The 23,162-nt window shown below is 47.5% G+C and overlaps 1 protein-coding gene across 1 annotated transcript in view; it reads right to left on the bottom strand.

Annotated features, from left to right (window-relative positions):
- The window catches only part of PITRM1 (pitrilysin metallopeptidase 1), a 369,052-nt gene that overhangs the window by 325,708 nt on the left and 20,182 nt on the right, over positions 1-23,162 (bottom strand). Inside the window, exon 3 of the mRNA XM_085631897.1 lies at positions 10,318-10,424. Within this exon, the coding sequence (XP_085488023.1) occupies positions 10,318-10,424 (107 nt within the window). The remainder of the gene's footprint in view (positions 1-10,317; positions 10,425-23,162) is intronic.

Below are 23,162 nucleotides of genomic sequence, written 5' to 3'. Positions count from 1 at the left end.
ACTTTGATGCCTACACAATCAAGAAATAAATTCCTTCCAATGCTGCCAAGTGTTCTGGACCAGGAAGAGAGGTATTCAAGGAGCCCGCTACATGCAAGGTAATCACACCAAGAGCAGAAAAGAAATAAAAAGCACTCCTCTAAGGCCCCTATATACATCAATGGGTCTGTACCAGCTGACCATTATTACTTCCACAGCAAGGAAAAGAGCAAATATACCATCAACAGTGGGACCACCTCCAGACAAAGAAAGCAAGTGGGTGCACCTGGTAGGGAGGAAGGTAGAAAGAAGTGCAGCAAATCATTGGCGCATAGCAATTTCCAATGCATTGCTAAACAGACATGCTTATCAACATTGGGAGGAGGTAGAAGAATTGTTAAAGCATCTACCTAAACAATTTCAAAGATGAGCTAACCACTTGGTAGGAGAGGGTAAAAGCATTGCCAATACGTGTTTAAAATCGGCCCTAGATGGGGGAGGAGCCTAGCGCTTGACCAAGATGGCCGCGTGAGCTTAGAGCTCCCGAGACCCTCGCGCCCTCCGTCGACTATCCTGACTCTAATCCTGATGGTATGCATGGCACCGTGTTGCTGAGTTGTCAGGGAGGCGATTGATGCTACCCGCGGTCGGATCGCCCATCGGGAACCGGACTTATGACTGGCGAAAGATTGCGGCCTAACTCCCGGAGATGCCAGGGGCTAGAGTTGGCAGGATGCCCGACTCCTAGTTGATCAACAACGGCCTGGTGAGGTGTGAACTGCCGGTCGGAGGCCCTCGCTCTTTCACTTTCGGTTTCGTTCCCTTTGTTTGCCCGGACACTGTCGTGCTCTGGGTGGCTCTATAACCCCGGGGACGCTCGGTGGGCTACTTGGGCAGAACAAGGCGGACCTGCTCACTCTTTATACCTCTCTCTGAGAGGGGACGGTCCTCACTACATTGGACTGCCTGGAGTCCATTATGTCGGGCAAGGCAGAAGGAGATCGGCTGAAGACTAAGTCCACCAGGCGGGGAACGTATTCCCAAGTCAACAGTATGGATCGCTACGCCCTCCTGAAGACATCGCCGAGTGGATCGAGCCAGGCGCCGGATGCCCAGAAGGAGGACTCGCCTGGGACCCCGGAGCTCTCCCTGCAGGATGTCATGGGCGCGCTTGAAGGGATGCAGACCTCGATGGGGAGGCAATTCGAGGCCCTGGCGCATAAGGTGGACGCCATCCTGGTGGATGTCAACTTGATCCGCTCGGACCTGGGCAAGACTAACGAGCGCGTTAAGGACCTGGACCACAAGACTACGGGCCTCACTGATGAGGTTGCGGACCTGCAGAACGAGGTCCGGAAGCTGAGGGCCGAGAGTGACCTCGCCGCCCGCCGGCTGGAGGACTTCGAGAGCCGGTCCAGGCGCAACAACGTGCGCGTAATCGGGGTCCCGGAGTCCTCGGATGAGGCTTCGGCGGACCTGCTTGTGGAAGATTTGGTCCTCAATCATCTGAAGCCTAAGGGCCTTGGAAAGTTTTTTGCGGTGGAAAGGGCCCATAGGGTGCCGGGCGGACGGCCCAAGGCGGGTGCCCCGCCGCGGCCGATTGTCGCCCGGCTCTTTCATTTTCGAGATCGGGACGCTATCCTGCAAGCTTCGAGGGTGACGGGCCCAGTCCCCTTCCAGAATGCGTCGGTGAATTTTTACCCGGACTTTACCCAGCAGGTGCAGAGACAGCGACAGAGCTTCCTGGGGGTGAAGCGAAGGCTTCGGGAGCGGGACCTAAAATATGCCATGCTTTTCCCCGCCAGACTACGGGTGGTGCATGAAGATCGGACATTCTTTTTTGACTCTCCTGTTATGGCTGACGAATGGTTGGACGCTTTGCCCCGGCGACAGACCGGGGACGACATAGCTGAGCATGGAGACAGTGGCCGGGATGGACAGGGCTGATAACTCAAAGCCGGCCTGACTTGATTTGACCATATTTGAAGATTTGAACAGAGTGCAGTAACTGTGGAGGGTTGCGGGAGGACGAGGGGTGCTCTTTTCCTCCCTTAGGGTACTTTTTGTAGATTTTTGTTTTTGTAGGGCGAAAGGCACACTGCAAGTTGGGGGGGCTTTTTAAGCTACAGCAGGGGTGCAGGGTGGGGGGAGTTATGGGGAGTTCGAGTTTGTTGTTGGGGGGTTTATTTCTGCAAGGCATGATGATTATCCTCAGGGCTGTTCCATGGTGGCGCCTCGGGTGTGGGGTGGGCCTCTTTCCGTTTGAGGATGGGGGGTAGAGGCCTCAGTGTTATAAGCTGGAATGTTAATGGTTTGGGGGATCGCATTAAGAGGGGGATTGTTTTGCAATTTCTGAAACGCTCAATGCCAGACGTTGTGCTGCTGCAGGAGACGCACCTCATAGGCAATACGTGCTATGCCCTGAATAGGAAGGGGTATACATTCATTGCACACTCGGGATTCTCTTCTGGGTCCAGGGGTGTGGGCATCCTCGTTAGAGCATCGCTGCCTTTTGAGGTGGACTCCACCATTGTTGACGATAGGGGGAGGTTTGTGGCGGTGGCGGGGCGGTGTGAAGGAAGGACTTTGGTTTTGGTTTCGGTTTATGTCCCGCCGGCCCTGCAGGCCGCCACATTTGCTGAATTGGGCAGGGCTTTGCTGACTCTCCCGGGGGTCATGCTGGTAGTGGGAGGGGATTTCAACGCTGTGGGTTCCGGACTGCTGGATAGATACCCGCCCAGGGACACAGGGGGGGCTCAGAAATGGCTTCCAGACCTCCTAGACACGTTTGGCCTGATAGACTGCTGGAGGCTCCGGCACCCCACACAGAGTCAATATACGTTTCACTCCGGGGCGCATGGTAGCCTCTCCAGGATTGACTACCTGCTCACTCTGGCCGCACATGCCTCGTTGATATCCGAGGCGAGGCACATGGCACGTGGTATCTCTGATCACTCGCCAGTGTGGATCCGGCTGGATCTCGGTCGGGAGGGAGGAGGGAGGGTGGCCCCCATTAACCCTTGGTATTTCCGAGACCCCAAGATGCGCAGCGCCCTGGTAAAGAAGGTAGATAATTACTTTAAGGACAATCTGGGATCCGTGGACTCGGCGATCTCGCTGTGGGAAGCTTTTAAGACCGTGCTTCGGGGGGAGGCCCTCTCCCTGGTGGTGACTGCCAAGAATCGGAGGGATTGCGAAGTGCGGCAAGTGGAGGAGGAGATTGCGGCCCTTGAAGGGGATATGGAGGAGGAGGTCACAGAGTCCTCATTGCATGAGCTTTGCTTGAAGCAGGCGGAGTATAGGGACCTGGTGACGGACGCCGCCAAGACCCTCAGCAAGGAACAACAGGGCCGTCTGTATGATGTTGGAGATAAGGCAGGGAAACTCCTGGCGTGGCTGGACAGGAAGGAACGGGTCAATAGAGTGGTGCCAGAGTTGATTGGAGAGGGGGGAGAGGCGATTGTGGAACCTGAAGGGATTGTGGAGTGTTTCGCGGAGTATTTTCATAGGGTTTATTCCTCTGTGTCGGACAGGCCGCCCGAAGACTCGTCTGATCTCCTCCGTGATATCGAGTTGCCCTGCCTCTCTGACATAGATAGGGACGATTTGGATGGCGATATCACGGTTGACGAGGTGGCAGGGGCGATTCGCGCGTTGAATTCGGGTAAGGCCTCTGGACCGAACGGACTGCCGATCGATCTGTACAAACTGTTCCCGGATAGGGTCGCCCCTCACCTGCGCGCCATGTTTTTGGAGGCGCGGGGAGATGGGATCCTTCCGTTGGATCAGCGGCTGGCGTCGATCGTGGTCATACACAAAGAGGGTAAACCCCGAGATAGATGCGCCTCCTATCGGCCCATTTCACTCCTCAACGCTGAGCCGAAAATTCTGGCCAAGCTCCTGGCTACCCGTCTGATTAGGGTACTTGGGGACCTGGTCCACCCTGATCAGTCTGGCTTTATCCCGCACCGAAACACAGCATTGAACCTTAGGCGTCTTCATGGCGTCATCGCCAGGGCGGGCACGCTGCGTGAACCGGCTGTTGTGGCATCTCTCGATGCCACGATGGCCTTTGACACGGTGGAGTGGGCATATTTATGGGCCGTGCTGGCCAAGTTTGGTTTCGGTCGCGGGTTTGTGAGCTGGGTCCGGTTGCTGTACGAGGGGCCACTAGCGAATGTTGTGGTGAATGGTCGGGCATCTGCTCCGTTTCAGCTTGGAAGGGGTACTCGGCAGGGCTGCCCCCTGTCGCCTCTGTTGTTCGCCCTTGAACCGTTGGCTGCGTGGATACGTTGGCACCCGGATATACGGGGCCTTCGGTGGTCGCCTGATCACGAGGACCGTATTTCGCTTTATGCCGACGATATCCTGCTGTATCTTGCCTCACCAAAGAAGTCACTTATAGTGGTCTGTGACGTACTCGCATCGTTCGGTAGGAACTCGGGGCTTGTGATTAATTGGGGCAAATCGTACTTGTACGTTCTTAGTGGCGAGGTCCCACCGATCCCTAGAACATGTTCGATACAGGTTGCTCAGCAAGGTTTTGTGTATTTGGGGATTTTTATATCCATGGATCCTGTTGTGCGCTATGAGAGGAACCTGCTCCCCCCCTTGGCACGCTTGAGGCGAGATGTTGAAGGTTGGCGGAGGCTGCCGCTCTCCCTTGTTGGGCGTGCGGCCCTGTTCAAAATGATGTCTCTTCCCCGCTTCCTCTACGCCCTCCAGAACACCTTGGACTAGGTACCGGCTAAATACTTTCGGGAGGTCGAAGGCCTCCAAAGGACGTTGCTGTGGGATGGGCGGCCGCGAATAGCTATCTCAAAGTTGACGCTCCCATGGTACGATGGGGCATTGCGCTCCCAGACGTCCGACGGTATTACTGGGCCACGCAGTTGAGCGCGATCAACCATGGGTTTTACGGCCCCGCACTCAGCCCTGGGTATGCCAGGCATAGGTGGCTGCTGCGCGGCGGCAACTACTACAGGGCGTTGTATTCGCGGTCCCTAGACTCGTCCCTCACGGGGCCCACAGGTGTGGCGGTGCGCGTATGGAAGATGGCGACCGACTCGCTGGGCTGGAAGGACAGGCTAACCCTCGTTACCCCATTGTTTGAATCGGAAAGGTTGGGAAGACTCTGGCATACGAAGGGCTTTTATAAGTGGGATCTGATAGGTATATCCAGGGTGGGGGATATGCTGCATAAGGGGAGGGTGAAGTCTTTCGAGGAGTTGCAGACTGAGTTTGAGCTAGGGCCTTCAGAGTATTTTAGGTATATCCAGCTGCGTCACGCCCTCCGATCAGTCCTAGTGGAGGGTGAGAAGGTGCCGGAGTCCTCTCCCCTTGAGGACCGTGTCCTTGATGGTCATATGCCCGAGAGCACGATTTCGCTCATATATAAGAAGTTGATAAACGTCCGGGCAGACTTGCTATTGGGGCTGAGAGAACAGTGGACCAGGGATGGCCTCAAGTTGGATAATGAGGACTGGCAGTCAGCGGTTTCTTCGCCTAAGGAGGTTGCGATCCCGTCGCGTCTGAGGCTGGTGCAGCTTAAAATACTGCACCGGGGGTATGTTACGGGGCCAAGGCTGGTCCACATGGGATTCTCGGAGGATGGCCTGTGCAGAAGGGGATGTGGTATGGTGGGTACTTTTCTGCACATCATTTGGGAATGTGGTGTCATTGTGGAGTTCTGGAGGAGAGTCCATGCGCGGTGTTGCCTCCTGAACGTTTGGGGGCCCACTGATCTCGACGAGGCACAGACCCAATGGGTGACTCTGGGTAACATGGTAGCTAAAAGGGATATCGCGCGCTTGTGGGGCTCCTCGGGTCCCCCTACACTGACCGCGTGGAAGGAGAACATGGATTGGAGCATGTTTAGGGAGAAGACGGTCTACTGCTCTAGAGGTCGCCCCCGGAAGTGGCATGCCATCTGGGGGCGGTGGAACCAATACAGGGGGGGAATATGTCTTGCCCCGGATCCGGAACCTCCCGAGGAACAGCTTTCCCCCTGACCTACCTTCCAGCACAGTTTGGTTTTGGTACCCGTTTTGGGCCTCTGCTGTTCCCCTTCTTCCTCCGCACACAGTCTAATACTTAGTAGATGAGTGGGGTCCTGCCTCCCCCGGGGGCTTTCGCCATGGGATTTCAATGTTCTGCCTTGCTGGGGTTTGTTGTGTGTTTTTTCTGTGTTTATTTAAAATTGGACCTTTGCATTACTCCTCGTACTGTATCCGGGACGCATTACTGTATCTAACTTGCAATGCTGCCGAACCTTCGGGCTGTCGGCTGAATAGCTGTGTCCTGAATTTCGAAATAAAGGTTTTCAAAAAAAAAAAAAAAAAAAAAAAATCGGCCCTAGATGCTGCAGAAACATCAAGCAGACAAATGATTGTTATCACAGAAAGAAGGGACGCATGGCTGAGAATATCAGGCTTCAAGCCAGAAATGCAACGTAACATTAACTCACCATTCAACGGGGAACAACTGTTTGGAAGTGTGGTTGATGAAAAACTCAATTTAAAAAAAGGACAATGAGACGGCTAGATCCATGGGTGCTCTACAATTCAGAGGCATGGGTAGAGGCACACCATCAAGGAGACCAGCAGGGAGAGGTACACACCAACCTGCTACCTCACACCAAAGTTATCAGCAAACGTACCAAAGGGCAAGCCAGAGTCAGCAGCAGGGACAGAAGCAGCTGGTGGCCAATCGCACTAGGAACAGCTCCAACACCCAACGACCACGTACGCAACCTAGGGGTCATCCTAGACTCCACCCTCCCCATGACTATGCAGGTCAACGCCGTCTCTTCCGCCTGCTTCAACACCCTCCGCATGCTCCGCAAGATCTACAAGTGGACCCCCACCGAAACAAGAAGAGCAGTCACCCAGGCCCTCGTCAGCAGCAGGCTGGACTACGGAAACGTCCTCTACGCAGGAGCCTCGGCCAAACTCCTGAAACGGCTTCAACGCATCCAGAACGCTTCTGCGCGCCTGATCCTAGACATTCCTCGCCGCAGCCCCACCTGAGAGACCTGCACTGGCTCCCCGTCAACAAGAGTATCACCATCAAGCTCCTCACCCACGCGGCACTCCACAACACCGGACCAGTGTACCTCTGATGACTCCGTTTCTAAACCCCTACCCGCCAGCTCCGCTCCGCCGACCTCGCCCCAGTCCCCCGCCTCCGAAGAGCGACCACCTGTGGCAGATCTTTCTCCCACCTCGCCGCCAAGACCTGGAACACCCTCCCCATCCACCTACGGCAGACCCAAGACCTGCTGTCCTTCAGAAAACGCCTCAAGACCTGGCTTTGAGCAGTAGCAGCACCTCCTACCCCCAGCACCTTGAGGCCTTCACGGGTAAGTAGTGCGCTCTACAAATGCTAGGATTGAATTGGAAATACCAACAAGTAAGGCATTCCTTTCGAGGGCATCCCCCTGGCATAGGACAACTACAAAGAGGTGGACAACAAACCTCTAACAAGTTGACTGCACTCCAAAAAAGGTACACTCACCAAGAACAGCAGTGAGGGTACACACAGAAACGTATACAAAAACCAGTCAATTTACAGTTCCTCCAACATACCACTCCAGTTAGGTGGTAGACTAAGATTTTCCCTGCAAAAATGGAAGGAAATAACCTCAGACAAATGGATCTTAAACATAATACAGTACGGTTACTGCATAGAGCTAACAAAACAACCTCCAAATAGGAGACCAAAGCAAAAGATACATCCAAAAGCAGAATGAGCTCACCTAATCAAATTGGTGAAGGAACGTCAGGGGAAACATGCTATAGAGCGCGTACCACACAAGGAAAATAAAAACGGAGTATATTCAACATACTTCCTAATTCCAAAAGTAGACGGAACATTACGACCAATATTAGATCTAAGGTTTCTAAACAAACTCATAAAAACTCAAAGATTCAAAATGACTACACTGCAAGAGGTGCTACCTCAATTGCAAGAAGGAGATTACATGGCCACAAAAGACTAAGGATGCATACTTACACATCCCGATGAACAAAAAAGACACAAGAGGCTGTTAAGATTTGTGGGGAACAAAAGATACTACCAATTCCAAGTACTGGCTTTCGGCCTAAAATCTGCACCAAGAGTGCATTGGGAGAAATCATCACCAGAGCCAGACCTCAAAGGTATTCTTAGGTGTAGAGATAAATACAGTGTTACAGAGAGCATTTCCAAGTGAAAAGAGGAGATCAGCCTCATTGAAGGAGACTCATCTATACCAGAGGGGGCATCATCTATACCGGCATCATCTGACAGTGAGGACAGTGGGGAAATTGCTAGGAATGATGGCCTCATGCATTCATTTAATTATCAACATTCGTATACACATGAGACCATTTCAGGAATGGCTCCAGACACAATGGCCAGCCCCAAAGCTATGTAACTACCTTCCACCGGAAGTACCCCGAATCTCAAACAACGGCGATCAAATTGGAAGCCAAAAAATTCTTTATGAATAAATTCTTACCATAATTGGGCTAGGCGCACCTGCTTGAAGACATTGTTCTTACTTCCATTGGACTATCATTTGTTATGGTTTCTTTTTTGTACAACTGTCGCTGAACATGCGAACATTCCTGTTTTTTACTCCTACTTGATGTCGATTTTGCATCTATATCCTTCCTCCCATCCTATTGTAAAGCGCTCTGATATCCCTCAGGATCATGTTCGCACTATATAAAACTTAATAAATAAAAATAAATAAATAGAAATGTAGAAGGGAGAAAAGAAAAAGTGATGTGTCCTTCGCAAGTTCCTGATGATGGCCAAGGTTGGGCAGAGAGGAAACTGATAAAAATTAAGCTTTCTTGCCGAGTGGAGCATGAGGACATTAGTACCAAAAAAAAATACATGAGTGAGACGGAGAGATGACAAAACACGGAATCCAGATACTAGAGTTTCCTATGCTAGAAGTGAATTCAGTATGCGGAGTTAGAACAATAGGACATTTTTAAAGTTAGACACGTCGAGAGTGGTGTGACTGTACACTCCCTGTTTTGACCAATGAAAACAAAAAAAAAAAAACATGCGAGATGACAACGAGGGTTGGACCTTTAGTGAATTTAGAGTATAACTAGTAGTAGCAAGTGGGTGGGGTTAGGACCGCGTTTTCTTACTTTGTGAGAGGAGAGAGCACTGTTGCTGCTCCCTAATTCAATGGGCTGGCTGTTGTTCTGCTGATCGTGACTTTGACTTTGCTCCTTAACCCTTCTTAAGGAGCCTAGCTTAATCTCATGGCCAGAGAGTAGCTTTTCAGTTTTCTATAGCCTCATAAAATTGGTTAGTATGATATTCTGAATTTGCATAAAAATTATTTAGCAAATTTCTTCTATTCTTCTCGTCTCTACGCCTATACTCATTGCGCTGACATTTGAGATGTACTATTGATGTCCATCTGCTTTGTTTGTGTGATGACCTTTGAGTCGAGCTGTATTGTACTTGAGCAATTCACAATTCTTTAGATAAAGACTTTAAAACCTACAAAGAGTTTGTCATTATTAGGGTCATTGATCTAGATATACAAAATGATTATTCCTATGTTGATATATTAGAAATTCTAATAATATTTGCCAAACCCTGATTAACCATAAAAGATTAAATCGCCGAGAAAGGATAATTAGGATGAGCAAAATGGTAAGTTTGGTTTAAACTCACCCAGCGTATTAGGGACTGTAGGGTTATTGAATTGGGTCCAGGTGATACAATTTGTCAGTTCCTGAATGCTGGATCACAGGCATAGCTGAAAAACCTGTGTACAGTTTCCAAATGTGTGGTTTTAAAATGTACAAAAGATACCCAACAGTAACATTTAACACAAGAGAAGGTGCTGGAGATTGAGTTGGGTTTGAGATTCTGTGAGGAGACTGGATTTTTTTTTAATGTTGCACACCAAGAGGGACATGCATTACTTGCTCATTTAATGTCATTGCATACTTTGTTTGCCTTGCATGCTGCGCATGAAAAATCAGGGAACATATTTGTATTCATGCTATGATTTTTTTTAAGTCAATAGTTCAAATAAAATAATTATTTTAATTCACCCGATTGTTTTTACCTCAAAGACCTCCGATACATCGATCTGAACAGTCAGAAGAAATAATTGTAATACTTCTGAGTGACTAATAGTTAAACAGCATTATTTGGGACCCTCTGTTGCACGGTATACCTGACGAACAAACATTTCCCAGAAACCCTTCTTCCGGTTGAGCACCATTCCTTTTTCTCGCAAGCATATTTTAACGTACAACCTACATCCAAGCAGAACCAATTGTTCATGCTCCGGCGCTTATGTCTTCAAATGTTTACCTAAATAGATTATTGGTGTCCTCCCGGGCCACGTGCAAATATTTGGCTCCAGTGTTGTCATGGCTGAGTTTCACTGCAGTCAGGAACAGTTCCGGAACAGCTCTTACCTGGGTTTCAAAAACACCAGATGTTAGTACCCAAATAACCAGCACGTAATTATAACATTAGCAGCCTCATACCTTGTCATAGAAAACATAGCCTTCTGTATGTACAATTTCTACATTGTTGTAGCAAAACATCTTTTACCCGCCCCCCACCTCGCCTCCCCCTCATCGCATATGCCACCGTAGAATGCAGATTCTGCAACGCATTTTCATGCTATTTAATCCGAGAAGGTGGCGGCCTTCAACATTTGGAACAGGTAAAGCACCACATCTGAGATGGCACAGCGCCTGGTGTGCGTGCTTCCAAAACATGTGGATGAGTGGCATCCGTCTCCCCGTTTTGAGCAGAGTCACTTAGGCTGCGGACTGGTTGCTCTAAATAACAATGACTTACAAGGTAACGATTGCTTCTCAATACGAGGTCTAACACGGACACTATTTGGAAAAACAAAGGCAAGCTAACACAAATTGCAAAACAATGCGTGCAACAGCATGCGTCTGAAAAGACAAGGAGAAAGGGAACAAGCATTTGCAAAGCAATGGGTCTCGCATTCACACGGGTTTGAGCAATTGGCATTGTGAATGACAATGCCTTTTATTTATGTTTTGGGTTTTAAAACAAATAAAAGGCATTGTCATTTACAATATTGATAGCTTAAACTCTCGCAAAAGCAAGACCTATTGCATTGCATTAAAGGGCCTTCTCAACCGCTTGTTAGATTGTAAATATCAGAGGAAGAGACCAGCCTGCGACATTTTCAAAGTAGTGATAAATAGTGCCGTGAAGAAGATGAGTAAGTGTTGTAAATAACACAGACACAAAGTGTGAAGTGAAAGTAACACATGATCCGAGCTATAAACACTAACAAAGAGCTCCAAAACGTTTTGTTCTCTAGTTACAGGGTCATGGCTCAGGAAGAAGAGCCATGGGGGTGTGGGGGGTATTTCCTGCCCACTCCGTGATTTGAGTGCGCAGTGTGGCATTGCATGATGTCATTGCTATCTTTGGCCTAATAAAAACAGTCCAGCTGTAGTAGGGCCCTGGCATCACCTCCTGGTGCAGGGTGGGCTGTGGTTTATGGCAGGCATGGAAGGAGGGAGGCAGGAAGGAAGGAATGGTCTGGGCTGCAGCTCCGGCCTCGTACAGTGCCTCTGCCATTACTAGTGAGCGAGAGTCACTGAGGTGGTGGTGGTGTTGATAGTGGTGGTGGTGGTAGTGATATTGGTGGTGGTGGTATTGGTGGTGGTATTGGCGGTGCTGCTGGCAGTGATGATGATGGTGATATTGGTTGTGATAGAGGTGGTGGTATTGATGGTGCTGCTGGTGGTATTGGTGGTGTTAATTAAACAGGCTTTTGAAAATAACCCGTCAGGTGGCTTAGTGCAGATGACATGTACACAGATGTGCTTTTGTCAGCTTCAGTCAATGAGCACACGATAATGTGCTACCTGGAATTCAAATGACTTAATTCGCTAATCATTTCTGAATTTATTTTACTTGGCTGGGCGGGGACGGGGGAGTTGAAACAAACACGAGATAATGAAGGGTTAAATTGATTAAAAGCAGGCGCACGTGTTAAGGGGCGGCCATGCTGCTTAAAAAAAACACAAGCTGTTTCAGCTGAAGCAGCGCATGCCCAGCCTGCAGTAAGTGAAACTCAATAAAGTATATAGTAATTACAGACTAAATAACAGGTCCCGTGTAACAACCGAAGTAACGGGGCCAGTCGCCATGGGAGGGTACAAATGAAGACAAGGCCGTTCTAAGGAGGGACTAACAAGCCTATTAATGAATCCTAAGGCAGCATTTACGAATGACACAAGCCAATCAAAAATATGGGAGGAGAGCGGGTGCGGCTTCCCTCCCACTCTCTACTAGGGCAGTCTCGCACAGCGAGCAGCGCATGGGTGCTGCCGCTAGGCTGGACCTAAAAAGGTGCAGGCAACCATCTTCCAGAGCCCATCCTAAGCCTAGAGGTTTCAGGACGATTTAGGGGTCCCCCTGCAGCACCACTGAGGATGCCCTGCAGTGAATAGGCGCAGCAGGTGCAGCCCTGGAAGGACCGGCAGTGGTCCTGGAGCAGGAAGGTAAGAGTCGACCGTTCTAGGAAAATATAAAATGAAAAAGAAAAAGAAAAAATAAACACTTTCCCAGTGGTTTAAGTCAATACAATACATCAAAAGATGTTGATCTGTTTTTTTCGTTAAAGAATGATGGATAAAAATGCAGCGTTTTATCTAGAACTCCCATGAATGTACACCTTTATCTTTTCTGGAGCCAATAACTTCATAAGTGATTAAGCTTTTTCCCTGTTTGAATATAGAATGTGCATTAATATTAGTTGCTCTGCATCTCAAATCACACATGCATATTAAAATGGAGCTATTGAAATTGAAACAAAGTCATTATGATGCCATCTTTATTAAAATGGATGCTGTATCAGTGTTTATTCTGTGTTTATATTTCTCGCTTGTAACTAACTACAGGAAGCAAGACATGCACAGCCTTTTTAGGTATCGGCCTGGCGTGAGCAGCGCATGAGCTGCTTTCGCCATGGAGAGTGCCTTTTGGAATCGATACGGATTCCAGGCGTGCACGTGGTGGGACAGAAGATGTGCACGCGGGGATTGGATACTTTACTGGCGGCGTGATACTGTGGGTACTTTTAAATCCAGTCCCCGCATGCACATCTTCTGTCCCACCGCGTGCACGCCTTGAATCCGTATCGATTCCAAAAGGTCGCCATCAGTGTGCCTTGCAAGTGTAGTTCCTCAGCTTTGGGTGCATGTGTGATTAATGCCCCTGGTATCATAACAGGGGGCACTCACAAGCAGGTAACTGCACTTTAATCTGCAGATCGCTAGTAAGGGGTTTCTTCATCACTACACCTTTCTTAGGGAATTAGTGATTGGCAGCGTTCAGTCTGGAGTTCTAATGCACACTTTTTTAATTTGATATCGAACACGTTTTCCGCCATTCTTGTCGAATGCGTGGTTTATTGCTGTCAGTTTAGCTCATTGGTGGGTGGGTGTTCTCCCTTTAACTCTGCAGAGTCACGATGCATGAGGGCGAGTGCGCACCCACCGCAATTTAATATAATTTGCTCTGTGACTTTCCTGGAGTCTGTGCCAGAGAATACAAAGTTTCTCACCAGCTGATTATCAGTCAGTGGCTTTGCGTGTCATTCTTGGAATGTGTACCATATCAGCCAGACTGCAAACATTTGGCGTTTGTATAACTTTGTGTGTGCTTCCATGGGTGGCTCTCTGCTCTTCTATTAAAAGAGGATTAGTTCAGTTTCCACTAATGGTTGTGTGTTTGAATGGTGGCGAAGGTGCACAAGTTTTCGACTTCTGGGCCAGGATTCATAGTAAAGAATAATGTCTACTTTAGATTGATTTGTATAAATGTCACATTCTACATGAATAAGTACATTTACCAAGCTAGATAATCCAAAAATTGTGAGAAAAGCCGATGGGTCTGCAAGTTTGTCAAAGTTGACAATTTCCCAATCTACAACAAATGTATCTTTAAACACAGATTAGACCACATGCTAACCATTTCTACTCCTGGTCTAAAGAAAGCACTGCTATACAAACAAGCATTGAAAATGCAATAGGTCTCGCCTTTTATTAAGCGAAAGCAATTTGTTTTGCTATACAATACCATTAGCAAAGCAAATGGCTTTAACTTAATCAAAGGCGAGATCTACTGTATTTTCAATGCTTGTTTATTACTTCTCAAGGCTCTTCCTGATAGTACACTGCAATGCATTCATTCACAATGGGTTTTTGTTGTGTATGTAACTCTTTTGTTTTAACACCTCTGGATGACATTAGATTAGATGGGGTGAAACAATATTCATGCAGTGGATTAGCGCTAAAATGGTAGGCTTATGTGCCATTTAGAAAATATGAAATAAGATTTGTTGGAATATTGTTTATACCATGATGACTTTGCAGTTTTCACGATTTTCTATGCAAGAACACTGGTAAACATTTGAATTTGGGATTGAACCATGCCTCTTTCTTGAGAATACAGGGATGGATCCCCGATTTTCTACTGATTTGCTGCATATTTGAGATTTAGAGTATTTAACTGCTTCTGCTCATTTCTTGTAACTGATGGCCTTTGTGGCAATTGACTTATGTACTTTATTGTTTCAATGAGATTGCTACAGCATTTTTCTAATTTCTGTATTGCACTTAATTTTAATAAACCTTCATGGTTTTTCAAAATTTTTGATCTAGAACCTCCTTTTTTAGCCATTCCCTTTCTTATTGCTCAATTTAAATTGCTATTTGAAATGCTGTTTTGAATCTGCTCTCTTGGGACACTTTACCCCATAAACAGTCCATGACCCTGAAACCGGAGCTTTCAGCGGACATGCAGATTAGCTTAAGATAGTGCACCTACATAAGCCAGAATTGACAAGGCCTATAGAAATGGGTTTTCAATTGTTTTCTCTTTTAAATTATAAAGAATAGAGTGTAATAGAGCTGGGGCAGAGGAAGTTCAGTCTCGCAGGTGTCTCCGTTCTGTATCCAGCAAGGGGTCCTTGGGGCCAGACTGGTGCCAACGGCAAACCCGCCAGTGTGGTCCCACTAGAGGCCCCTCCCAGACCCCTGGGGCCGAAAGGTGCTCCAGAGGGGCCGGGCCACCCAAAGAGGAGGGGCAAGGCCTCAAAAACTCCTTCAGTTGGGCAGGGGTCGCATCGGCTCTGGGAAAACTGGGAAAGCATGGGGCTTGGAGTGCCGACGCGCTCTCATTTCATCGAATGACATCGAAGGACGAAAGGAAAGTCGAAGAGTGTTGGAACTTCATCAACGTCTTGTACTTGTGAAACTTATCCGACTTCCCTGATGACTCAGTGTGTGAGGAAGAACGTTGGGAGTGGCTCCACGAAAGATCCCGGGACCTCCAGCGTCTCAGAGTCAACCGATGTCGGGTGGCGAGGAACTTGAGGGATCGCTCCCTCAGCACCTTTGGGCGCATAACGCGGCAGTCCTCACACGCCTTGGACTTGTGTCCCCGCTCCAGGCACCACAATCACACCAAATGTGGTCTGTCACCAACATTTGTAGATGAAAGGTTCCACATGGTTTGAAACCAGTCTGTTTCTTGGGTAACATCCTCACACAAGCAGATTAAATCTCAAAAAAAGTTCACAGAAAGTAGAAAATAACCATTCAAAAAGTGACTGAGGGCTAGCTCAATCAAGATCAACGCTATCTGGCAGGGAAAGGGAATAACGGACACCAGCGCACAAAGGTGATGCCTCTATAGGTACTGCGCACATCCCTTCCAGCACAGACTATGATAACGACGCAGAGCCAAACAACGCCACCTACCGTAGTGCATGGGTACTGCTCAAAAATGTTACACATCCAGTCTGACGCCTGGGAATACTCAAAGGTAAGGACTCTGCGGCTAGAAGTCTCTATCAGATTGACGGGGTACTAGTCAGGGATTGTTGGCAAGATCTCACCAACTATACCCCACAGGACAGGCAAAGAGCATTACTAGCCGAATAAAATATTGGTTTTCCAAATGCCTCTATCTGCTTAGATTCTCTGTCAGAGGGAGTTGTAAAATAAATTTGGGTTAGTCTTCCTGTGGATGCCTAAAGCATTTGGCTCACAGGCTTAATTAGTTTAATAAAGAGTCTCCTGGGGCAGTTCTATGCTTTTAACCAATTCATTGTATACTGGTGGGAAAGAAGAGGGTTTGGTGCAAGGGCCTACTAAAGTGTCCATCAGAGCATCATTAAAAAGCAGGAGTGTTTCAGTGGAGGCTTGCCCAGGATTCAGAAGCTCCATCAGTAATTTTGTCTTGAGCTCAAAAGATGGCAGATCGAGAACTTACGCGGCAGATCGAGAACTTACGCAACATATCATAATCACAGCGTAAGAGGCATATTCTTCCAAGGAGGGATGGGGCAAACTCATCACAGGTTCAGAAGAGGTATCTAAGACACTGCCGGTTAATGATCTAGGATACGTTTCTCATCATCAAAGTAGTGGAACCCATGGTTATCATCATAGTTGGTCACCAAAACTAAGTTGCTTATGCTTTGTATCAGAGCAAAAAAGGTTTTGGAGTGGTTGAGGCTTACTCCTGGGAAGTGGAAGCGTTTTGTCAGAATAATAATGAAGTTGGACAAGTTGCGCTGGAACATGCAGTCACCACAGCTCCATTCGAGGTAGTGACAGATTTGTTTAGGCGTCAGATAAGACAATAGGGTCCTCCTCAGATGTCAGCTGCATCAGAGCCAATATTGATGTGGCAGGAACAGGCAAGGATCGTGGCAATGGGCTCGGAGTCAGCATGTGTGTCAGGATGAGCACACGCATATTCAAAGGAGGGTTTCTACCTGCTGCAGCATCACTGATGGGCCCTGAAAGTCAGGTTTCTTTGGGACTAGTTGGAAAATAGATTCCTCAGTAGAAGATCAGGACAGAGATCGAGAGGTACCTTGATGTCCCTGGGAATTCTCTACTCAAGAAAAATGGGATGAAAACGAAACCAGCTTTATCTTCTTGGGCTTCTTCTAAGATTTGAACGGACCTTAACATTAGGATATACCTGAAGATTTGGAGCCGGGGTGGGAGAGGATGTTTGGAGATCTTTCACAGGAACGTCCTTGAGTCTTATGCCCCTTCCATCGATGTTCGGCGATGTAGCGTTTGGCTTCACACTCAGGATTCATCCAGGTGCAGTCAATCACAGGACTTGAAGTTGCACAACGACCCAAGACATCAGATACATACTTTATTGGGGTCGGTCAAAAACATCTGTTTGTAGTAGTCCCTACAAGGCTTAAACTCTGTAGTTGTTGGTGGGGCTATGCCCCCCTTGTACATTGGAAAACGCATTCTGAGAAGAAAAAAGCTTGTCAGAAACCAGGAAAACTGTTTTGGAGAAAGCTCGGTTCCACGCCCGAAGGCAAAGAAAGAAAGAAAACTGATGTCAGCACAGAGGTTTGGCGATCAATAGAAATGGGGTTTCTGGTTGGCGAGGGTATGCACCTAAGCTAGGCAGAACCCACCACTCTAGTCTGGGAAAGTCAGTTACACAACAAAGATAACCCGTGCTCACCCTCTTGCAGCTTGGTGCAGAGCAGGCAGGCAGGCTTATCATCAGAGTAAATGTGAAAAGCGGTTGCGCAACACACTCACACAGCAACTCAATAAATACACCACAAAAAAGACTTCACACAGGATTATATCAAATATATTGTACATTGTATTGTACACAAAAGCATATCAAAACGACATGGATTATAAATACTGTGCATTTAATGCAATTACTCAGATAGTACTAGTTAACCTGGACAATACAAGGCAAAAACGACATATCATAACAGTAGTGCAGGTAATGCAGCAGACAAGCACGTAAGTCACAGTAGGTAAGTACAGACACAGGAACCTCAGCCCATCTAGCAGCAGTGCTTCAGTAATCTCAATGGGCCTAACTGAAACAAGTGCCTTTGCAACTTTCACAGTTGTCAAGCACTAGAGTAAATGCACTCTGAAATATATCAGTCGTTGTCTGGATTAAGACAAGAGAAAAATGACATGAAGAATCATATAACTGAATACAACAATCCACATGTGATGCACCACAAAAAGCTAGTGCATAAAATACCATAGCCCCTTTTATAAACCATACAGTAATGAAAAGGAGCAATGATCACAAGTTTGAAGTTTGGCACAAGACTCAGTGCGTCCCTATGTGGCTTCAATAGGGCAGAGGCTAATGCCGTCAAATAACTTCTCCCACAGATGCTCGAGATGCCAGCAGAGAAAACTGCAGGGTTTCAGCGCCCCAGCACCTCTGGATATGGAAACAGCCGCTGGGAGGCGAGTCAAGCTGCAGTTCTGCCCGAAGAGGTGGGCTTGGACACACATGCTGGACATAGCCTCCAGCATTGTTGTTCCCCACGCGCTTGTCAATCGCAGGTGCTTATGGGGGGGCGGGGGATTGGGGGAGGGGCGATCCTCAACCACTCACACACACTTGAGCTCAGCTCCTACCAATGGCTGGGCCACCCGATCCCCAAGCGCCTGCAAGCACAAGCGTATCGATCCCGGGACCCTCCCCGTGGGGGAGGAGGGCACCAACCTTCAGACGCGTGCGCAGTAAGGAGTGCTCACCCAGGGAGGAAGGGCTGGGATTGAGCACTGTGCTCCCTCCTCTCTCCAGGCAGTCAGCAACAGAGGGGCACTGCTCCTTGGGAAATTGTCAAACAGAAAGGAAGGCTCACTCTTGTAGAATGGTTCCTGAGACCTCAAGAATAGGGGTCAAGTCAGAAAGCCCTTGGAGAACAATTAGGGGCACCCAGGGAGCAGCAGGCAGGCCAGCACATTAAGTTACTTTGCAAAGTGGCAGTCCCTACAGCAGCCCAACAGACAGCAGGCCAGCAAAACAAATCAGGTAGTCCTACTGGTGGTTTCTCCCAACAGCACACCAGTCCAGCGTAGTGTCTAAAAACATAGGGTCAGAGCCTCCGTACTTATACTGAAAAAGTTATTTGACGAAGGGGTGACTAAAGGAACCCTTAGAAGTGTGCAACAAACCTTTTCAACCCAGCCCTGACTCCAGACGATCAGTGGGGGGTAAATCAACCCCTTGTGTGAGGGCAGGAAACAACCTATACAAAAGTGTGAACTATCTCTCCCAGCCCATGAAGACTATCAGTAAGCAGATGTATCCCCTGTCACACACAGCCTTTTTTGTGTTGTGGCTGTCAGGAAATATGCACCAAGTGTGGCGGTCACATAGCTCAGACGTGTATGGGAGTCAGGCTGCCAAGCTTAAAGTCATAAGCACAGACAAATGCTCACTTTGTAAAAGTGTAATTTCTAAAATAGTAATGTAAAATCTAACTACACCAGTAAGCAGGAATTATCACCAATATTCAAAACATATCAAACATGGCCATGCCACTCCTTTCTGATCAGGAATCACCACTTAAAAATATATAAGGGGATTCCCAATTCTAGCCCAAGAGGAGTAGGCCTCACAGCAGTGAGAAACGAAATAGGCTGTTTGTCCCTAGCAGGACATGCAACACAAAGGCACATGTCCTACATTTTACTCACACAGCACCCTGCCCATAGGGGTACCTACGGCATACCTTGGGGGTGACCTATGTGTAGTAAAAGGGGAGTTTAAGGCTTGGCAAGTAGTTTTACACGCCGTGTTGAAGTGGCATTAAACTACGCAGACAGGCCCTGCGGTGGCAGGCCTGTGACAGGTTTGAAAGGCTGCTTTAGTGGGAGTACAAGCAGTGCTACAGGCCCACTAGTAACATTTAATTTATAGGCCCTGGGTATATGGGATACCACTTTACATGGGACTTATAAGTGAATAAAATATGCCAAACATGTGCAAATCAATCATGCGATGTTTAGGAGGAGAGCGCACATGCGCGTTAGCACTGATTAGCAGTGTTAAAGTGACCAGAGTCCTAAAGCCAACAAAAAGAAAAAGGGCAGAAAAATAGGCAGAGGAAGGCAAAAAGTTTGGGGATAACCTTGCAAAAAGGGCCATGTCCCACAGCGCTTCTACACAGCTCAGATGTCACTTTTGGGGCGGGATGAAGCGAACGCAGAGCTTCACATCTCAAATTGCTCATGCGTGGGAGCAGTAGAGAAAAAACTCCAAAGCCAGTCTGGCACTTGGGGATATTTACAGTGAGGCGTCTGAGGTTAGAAGTATCCATCATAATTAGTGGCAATGAAAGTACTCCACACGTGGACTTGTAGTACTTGAGACACCAATCACCTCTTTCACACGTTTTTTTCACTACTGGCATATATCAGAGAGAAGGAAATCACAAGTAGGTGAACTAATCCAACATATCCATCAAGGAAATGCCTGGTAGATAGTAAAGGAGAAATACATCATCAGATTAAAAACAATTATCATTAGTGCATGCCCAAAGAAGACCTCAAGCATTGGACATAAACAGACCCTGATAATTTCCCAATTTCAAAACAGCAGCTCCAGTGAGAAATAATTTTTAAAAAGGATTCTTAATGCATGTAGCACATAAGGCACTGAATGTATGATGATGGAGTGAATAATGTTTACATTTAAAGGAGTCGGTCATCCACTGTAATGCAAGCACTCCATAAGAGGCAAGATTATACATCAAACAGCCAGTGGAGTGAACTGAGAGAAATACTTCTCTATGAAGAAGCCAAACTCATGATATATATATATATATATATTTTACGGAATTACTAATTAAAAGATCTGCAGACAGCTAAGGCTATAAGCAATATTAACACAATTCAAATAAGTGTGCTCCATAAGTTATAGGTTAGGAAAACGTTATTAATTTTTGGTATACAAACCAACAACCAAACAAACCTTAGCAATTCTAAAGTTATAACTTGTGCCCAGTCCGAGACATCCTACAACTCATAGAACCTCCATACACAGTGTTGTGAACACTAGCCAAACTACACGAACCAGAACTTGAGCCTTCTCCATGCACAAATTATATGCTTTCATATTACATCACTTATACAACCTTAAATCATAGCATTCATAACAACACTCATGACTCCATCTAATTGCATCTTTTATCAAAGCAGAGCGAGTTAAAGTTCATGTAGTGTGGCTAGCAAGTTCACAACACGGTGTACGGAGGCATTATAGGATGGTTTTGGATAGGCACAAGTTATAACTATAAAACTATAACTTTAGAATTTCTAAGGTTTGTATAGTTTAAGTTGGTTTGTATACAAAAAAAAAAGTAACAACATTTTCCGAACTATAACTAGGCCTTTACCTTTGGCTTTTTAGTAGAATTCCTAATAATAATATATATTTTTCTCCTTTTATTTAATTAAAATGCTTTTCAAATGGTAGAGTGGAGTGTTGTCGCACGGAGTGTCCGGTTGTAGGGTGGAGAGGCAGAGTAGGGTGGAGGCAAAGAGTAGAGTGGAGGAGAGTGTCGTAGAGTGGAGTGCCATGTCATACAGTGTAGTGGCATGTTGTAGAGAATAGGTGTGTGCCGAAGAGTGTCATACAGTGCAGTAGACTGGCGTGGAGTGGACGGTTGTGGAGTAGAGCGCCACAGAGTTGTACAGTGGGGCAAAGTGCTGTGGAGTGGAGTAGAATAAAGTGTCATATAATGGAGTGGTGTGTCAAGAAGTAGCATGCTACAGAGTGTCAGAAAGTGAAGTACAGTGCGGTAGTTTGGAATGGCGTACAGTGAAGTTGCGTAGAATGTGGCACAGTGAAGTGGCCTAGATTGTGGCAGAGTTGAGAGGCGTGGAGTGTTGGAGTAATGTGTCAAAGTACAGTAGAGTGGCATAGAGTGGCGTGTGATGGAGTGGCACAAAGTGGAGTGGCGCAAAGTGGGATTAGAATAGTGTGGAGTGGAGCACCGTGTCAGAGTAGAGTGGAGTAAATTGTGGTAGAGTGGAGAGGAGTAGAGGGTCAGAGTCAAGTGGCAGAGTGGAGTGATGTGTGATAAAGTAGAGTAGAGTGGCATAGAAAGAGTTGCGTAGATTGAAGCACAGTGTCATACAGTGGCGCAGAGTGGAATAGAGTGCTGCAGAGTGGAGTGTAGGGGCATAGAGTGGAGTAGTGTGTCCATGAGGGGCATACAGTGTTGTACAGTGAAGTTGCAAAGAGTGGAGTAGAGTGGGGTTCAGTGGAGTAGAATGGCATGTTGTAAAGTAGAATCGCAGAGTACAGAGAGGCATGTCAGAGTAGAGTGGCATAGCACAGAGTAGAGTAAAGTGTCAGACTGGAGTGGCATGTCAGAGTGGAGCTATGTCGTAGAGTGTACGAACGTGTCAGAGTGGAGAGGCACAGCGTGTTGTACAGTCAAGTGACAGAGGGGAGAAGTGTGCCATTAAGAAGTTGAATGGAGTGTGAAAGAGTGGAGGGGCACACAGTGTAGTAGAACGGAGGAGAACAGAGTGTCGTAGAGTGTCATATTGTAGAGTATTTTGGCAGACAGCGGCATGGAGTAGAGTGTCGTGTCAGAGTGGCATACCGTACAGTGTCTTGCGGTGTAGTACAGTGGAGTGGCATGTCATAGAGTAGTATGGAGTGGCTTATAGTGGAGTGGTGTTTCATAGAGTGTTGTGTCGTAAAATGTCTTACAGTGGAGTGGGGTAGAGTGGAGTGGGGTAGAGTGGAGTTGAGTGACACAGGGAGGTGTGCAGTGTGGCATACAGTGGCATAGAGTGGACCAGAGTGTTGTGGAGTGTAGGGGCAGAGTGGAGAAGAGTGGCAGAGTGGAGTACAGTTTTGTAGAGGGGAGTCGAGTATCAAACAGTGGAGCGGCGTGGAGTGTCATACAGTGGCATAGAGTGGGGTACAGTGCGGTGGTGTAGCATAGAGTGGTGTGTCGTGGAGTGGCATAGAATGTTGTAGAATCAAGTGGCATAGAGTGGAGCAAAGAGTTATAGATCGAAGTAGACTGGAGTGGCATATAGCGGAGTTTCATACAGTGTTGTGTCGATTCGTAGAGGGTTGTGGGGTATTGTTAAAGTGTTGTGGCGTAGAGTGGAGTAGCCGGTCAGGGAGCGGAGTGTCGCACAGTGTAGTGGCATGTCATGACGAATAGTGGAGTAGTGGTTTGTAGACTACAGCGCCTTGTCATAGAGTCAAGTGGCATGCTGTAGAGTGAAAGGGCACGTCATACAATGGTGTGAGGTGGCGTGTCATTTGTATTCTCCAACAACTTTTTTAGACAGACATATTGGCAC

This window comes from Triturus cristatus, chromosome 10 (assembly GCF_964204655.1).
Source record: "Triturus cristatus chromosome 10, aTriCri1.1, whole genome shotgun sequence".
NCBI lineage: Eukaryota > Metazoa > Chordata > Amphibia > Caudata > Salamandridae > Triturus > Triturus cristatus.
The sequence above is the reverse complement of the archived record's forward strand: the minus strand, read 5'-3'. Positions and strand labels throughout refer to the sequence as shown.